Source organism: Dipteris shenzhenensis, chromosome 28 (genome assembly GCF_047967505.1).
Source record: "Dipteris shenzhenensis isolate YYH24624 ecotype China chromosome 28, Dip_SZ_1.0, whole genome shotgun sequence".
In the NCBI taxonomy this organism is placed as follows: Eukaryota; Viridiplantae; Streptophyta; class Polypodiopsida; order Gleicheniales; family Dipteridaceae; genus Dipteris; species Dipteris shenzhenensis.
The window spans coordinates 13510359-13515471 of record NC_141623.1 but is presented as its reverse complement, the minus strand read 5'-3'; the positions used below and the strand labels follow the sequence as shown (position 1 = coordinate 13515471).

Sequence of the window (5113 nt, the reverse complement as noted above, 5' to 3'; positions counted from 1 at the left end):
GATCTATCGCACAAAATCGACCAAGAAGAATACTATAGTCTTCAAGGATGGCATTTGATGTTTGTTGACGATATCGGAAAGTCAAAGAAAAGTATTTACAAGCCACCACTCGCAAAAAATCCTCCACAAACTCCGACTTACGTATTGGGGGACTTCAATAGCATTACAACAGAAGGCATGAAACAATTAGAAGAGCTCATGAGCATGCAACAACTCATTTGCACACCTCCAACGATCTATGCGGAGGGTAGGTTGGTTGTGTTATTCTCTCTTTTGCCATACAACAGATTGGTTGTGTTCAGCTTTCTAACTGTTGGCTCCCAGCAACAGAGCCTCTTCTGAAAAAGCATGGGCGACGCCCGACAGCGCTTACAGGAGGGCTGGGACAAGTGGAAGCACACCGTCCCCTTTGATCCTTCGGAGATTCTGACTTCCGACCGTGTCCGTTGTCATCGAATAAGTAGTGCTGTGGTCGCCAGTGGGGGCACCCTCTCTGATGAAAGCTTTAGGATTTTGATGCACAGAGTTCTTACTTTTCCTCCACAGACGTTACAGCATATCTTTGCGGCACAGAACAGAGAAGAATGGATGCAACGGATCATAGAGAGCTTGTTTGCCATTGACGATGATAAAGCCTACGCTCCCGCCCAGGGTCTTTCTCCAACCGAGCTGGATCTTCTCGAAAAGGCCTTCGACAGACAATATGAGGACCCAGAAGGCTTCGTTGTCTCCTATGTTCAGCAGTATATTGATCGGTGTTTCAGAAACTGGGCTCATGATACTAAGACCTGGTATGCCCCATGCGCTCCAATAGTCCAGTCTAGCGGCTGGGGAAAGTCTAGGGCAATGAAAGAGGTTGCACATGCTGCTAGCGGTATGGTGGTATTCTATTTCTCGTTGCTTCAAGCCACATCTACAGGGTACCCTCCCTCGCACCCACAATTGAGACAGCACTTTGTGACGATGACCAAAGTTGAGCAGGCTTTCGCCATCTTCCGGGCCTGCTTTGATTGGTTGGCCAACGAAGAAACGTTTCCAGATAGAGCCGAGCTGTTTCACAGACAGCAGACCAAGGACTATGGTGGCATACTAGACAGACTTTTAGAGCGACCAGAGTGCTCTTCGGACGAGATGAAGCTTGCATGTTCTGCTGTTTGGAACAAATTCGAAAAGTCCCTCAAAAAATCTGATGTTCAGTTTTTGTTCGTGATAGACGAAGCCAGGGAGCTTCTTACTCAAGCCCATGGTACAGGTCAGAGAAGCTTTATTGTTTTTAGAAGAGCCTGCGCAGAGCTGCCTCTCAAGGTTGATGGAGCTCAATGCATGGGATCGTTTGTGTTGTTTATTGATACAACTGCAAGGGTGAGCAATTTTACCCCTGTGAATAGGGAGGACCCAAGTGCTAAAGTGAGGATCGGTCTCCAGCAACATTTTGGGCCGTTATCAACAATGCCCACGTTTAATATACTTGCTACATCACAACCCACCACTCTGAACGAGGCTGCAGAACCAGAACGTTTTCTCGTTCGTGGCAGGCCATTGTGGGCTGCTTTTCTGGAAGGTCACAATACAAAAGAATTGGTAAATCTGGCAAAAGTCAAGCTTCTTGGAGGGCTAGAAGTAAAGTCAGTGCAGGGGCAAGAAAAGCTGAAGTCTCGAGATATGTCATTAGTGTTTCTTGGCTGTCGAATAGGTGTGGATGTTTGCCCACAGTCAATGATTGCTCAAGAGCTGGTTGCATCACATATGCGCATCTGTCTGCATACATCAGCAGCTAGAGATTATGTGCTTACCCATGCGCTACCTGAACCTATTTTAGCTGAAGCAGCAGCACAGGTTCTGCACAGTGAAGTCTTGGTTACTACACAACTTCGACATTTAAACTCTCTACTCCTGAATGGCATTGCGAGTGCAGGAGAAAGAGGAGAGCTAGTAGCACGGTTTTTACTACTTAATGCCATGGACAGTTTACAGAACTGGGAGGCTTTCTCTACTCCTCAAGGGTTGGAAGAGTTTCTTCAAGCTTTCTTGAGGAACTGGATGGGGTTCACAAAGTCAGGCCATCTGGAAAAAGCACGTGTGTTTTTCAATGCATTTTATCGCTTTTATGGTGGATACCCTTCAAGTGACGTTCTCAAGACTTTTATAAGGAATTGTGCGGCCATGATATGCAATAAAGGGCAGGAGGCATATGATCTCATCATACCTTTTGTGTTGCCTAATCGTAAGGGAGAATATGACATTGGTGATATCAGCTGCATAGGTTGCATAGCAATCCAAGTCAGAAACAGGAAAAATGTGGTTGATTCAGTAGGCACCCTAAAGGACATGCGCACTTATCAGAGAAGAGTCTTTCTTGAGGGGAAGGCCGTGCCTATTGTTTTGATTTTGTTGCATGTGGGGCAGACGATAGAAGCAACAAAAGATTCTCCTCAAAAAATAAAAAGATCCAAGAGAGAAATGAAGACACAGTTGGTAAAAGAGACAGTTGATGTCGTCGAGTTTACAGTGGAGAGTTTGGATGAAGTCCAGTGCCCAGATGAATATATGGAAGTGCTCCAATTAGTGCTTAGAGAATCACCAGAGCCCATGAGCATTTTGAAGGCAGAGAATGTTGAGGTGTTAGAGTTGACTGCACTACGAAGGATAATGCACGATGTGTATCCATAGGAGGCAGCAGATGCTCTGGGAAAAAGAAAGGGTAGAGAAGAGTCTTTCTTCACGAGAAGGCTGTGCCTAATGTGATTTTGTTGAATGTGGGGCCAGGACAATATACTTCTGTAAGGTTTTGGACCTCATCAATTAGAGTCAGGCGTTAAGGGCTATGTTAAGAGAGTTACTTGATTTTGTTTTGAGGATGGGAAGTTTCATGAGACTGTCTAGTACTTTTGGTATTAGTGTGTAACTGTCTATAGGATTTCTGGTTATGCAAGGAAGGAGACCTGAATTCTAATTAAAGTTAATTGAGTTGTACTTCACTTTTCTTGAAAGCACCTATAAAGGCTCAAACTAAAGGTCTTGAGTTCTATATGGTTGTTAAATTGAGTGAGTGCATCCACATCTCCATCTTTGCAAGTTTTTTTTAAAAATAATTGGGTGCATTCTAAAGTTCAATATACTATTAACTTAAATTACAACCATGGTGAAGGTCTGGTAGTATTTTAGCATTGAGGTTTTGCTAGTTGTAATCTTACCAGACTCTAAAAGTTTAGTTGAAGCATATTTTCTTACAACTGGATTGTTAAGGAACCCTTCTTACAGTGATTGGGTCTCTTCTTGATTAAACGAGTTTATTTAGAACTATTGCAGTTTGCTCTCGAGATGAGAACATCTCGTTTGTTAAGAGGGAGTGAATGTTACATACCAACTATTTCAGAGTTCGACTCTAGTTAATTTTGGAATTACTTAGAGACTTATTTCTATTTATTGGTATTTTTTGTATGTGGAAGCTGATGAATCCATTAATGAAACCAGCTCCTTCCAGCCCTCTGCCAACATTACTAGAGGTCGATGCCCTTCCTCGTCCTGCCACTACAAATGCAGCTCCCTCTGCTACCCCCAAGAGCACCCCAATTGCCCCTCGCAGCCACACCATGCCTACTCCTGTGGAGAATGGAGGTGCTGCAAGCTTAACCAGCCACCCCCCTACCATCTTTTGCTTGATAGAAATCATCTCCGACAAGCAAGACCTATCCTTCGTAGACAAAGTGCTCATCCCTGAGGGGCAAATCACAGCTCTCTGTAACACGCTCTTGCCAAGATCGGCAACCCTTGATAAACAAGGGAAGCTTGCCAAGCTTGGCTTCAATGCACTCAGTCACTCAAAGAAGAGGGCTTGCTACCTCGAAGGGTCTTGGAAAGCATGAATGCAGATGCCCTTCAGCCTGGCCTGTACACTGCATGTGCACCACAAAAGAATCGAATTTGCTTGTTTTGCTGGCCTGGGAACAAGGTCGGGCACGAAGCCAGCAGGAAGGATGTGGCTTGCAACTTTGTGAGATATCTGATGGAGCTTTGCAGCTGTGTGTGTGCATGCGTGCAGGGTGCAAACATAAGCCCCTCACATCTCAGTCCAGCAGCTCGAGCATCCCCAGCCGAAAGCAGAGAACCCAGAGGCTGCAAATCTCTCTCCGCAAGGAATCAGAAGATGACCTCAAGCTTCTGCCAGGATTCAATATGCCTATGCTCCTCCATGAACTCATGCCCTCCCAAATAGCTGCCAGTGCTGCCCGTGATCATGATGCTTGTCATGTGCACGGATTGGTATCTGACGTGTACTGGGTACACAGGACTAGCTCAGGTAACGTGGGGAGGCTTAGAGCTAGGTAGGCTTGATTCTCGGGTTGAGTGGCAAGGGTACGAACTATTTATAGGTCTTCGCTATTTTTGGCACTTGGGGCCCGAGTCTATAAAAGGGGCCCAGGGGGTTCAGTTCTCAGAGTGTCGATGGGAGCAAGTTTCGTTCCCTGGTGCTAGGTGTGATCTTGGATTGAGTCGCGGACGCGCGCCTGCATCTTAGCCTAGCCCAAGGCCCAGTGGCAGATCCCAGGCTTCACAGCGCCACCTGGTGGTATGGGACACCAGGCTGGTTTGGATCTGATTGGGAGTTCGTGCCAGTAGCTCAGCTCGTGGCTCGGAGGGGACATCTCCTGATTCGGGATCACATCCCGTAGATGTCATGGTTGGGTGGTGAGCAGCCTGCTTAGTTTCTCACGTTGTGTGTGTTTGTTTGCAGATCAGAGGTTTCAGGAGAGTTGGGACGTGTCAGTTGGTATCAGAGCCAGCTCCTGAGGTAGGAATTTCTGATGCAAGTACTTTGGACGATTTCTTCCTCCAGGTATGCCCCAAAATTCGAAATTTGTTGCTGCAAATTCTGGTTGGTTCATGGGTTATCAGGGGTGGTCAGGATGTAGGGAAAAGGTAGGAGGAAGAAGGAGAGTGATTCGAATTTGCTGAAGGGTTTAGGAGGGAGAGGGATGAACGTAGCTGGGAGGGAGCGGAGGTGCAGGAAGGAGAGGCGATAGAGGAGCTGAGTGACAGGCGTGCAGATCGTGGCTGATCGGGGCTGCGTGGGGGTCGAGAATGCAGAGGCGTGAGGCTGTGTTGGTGCGCC

At 46.6% G+C, this 5113-nt stretch overlaps 1 protein-coding gene across 1 annotated transcript; it reads left to right on the top strand.

The window, feature by feature from the left end:
• Positions 1–265: 265 nt before the first annotated feature.
• On the top strand, positions 266–2835 carry LOC147883199 (uncharacterized). Its single transcript, XM_087399778.1, has one exon. It carries the CDS (start codon positions 349–351, stop codon positions 2668–2670), a length of 2322 nt encoding a protein of 773 aa, XP_087255904.1. The 5' UTR covers positions 266–348; the 3' UTR covers positions 2671–2835.
• The last annotated feature ends 2278 nt before the right edge of the window (positions 2836–5113 follow it).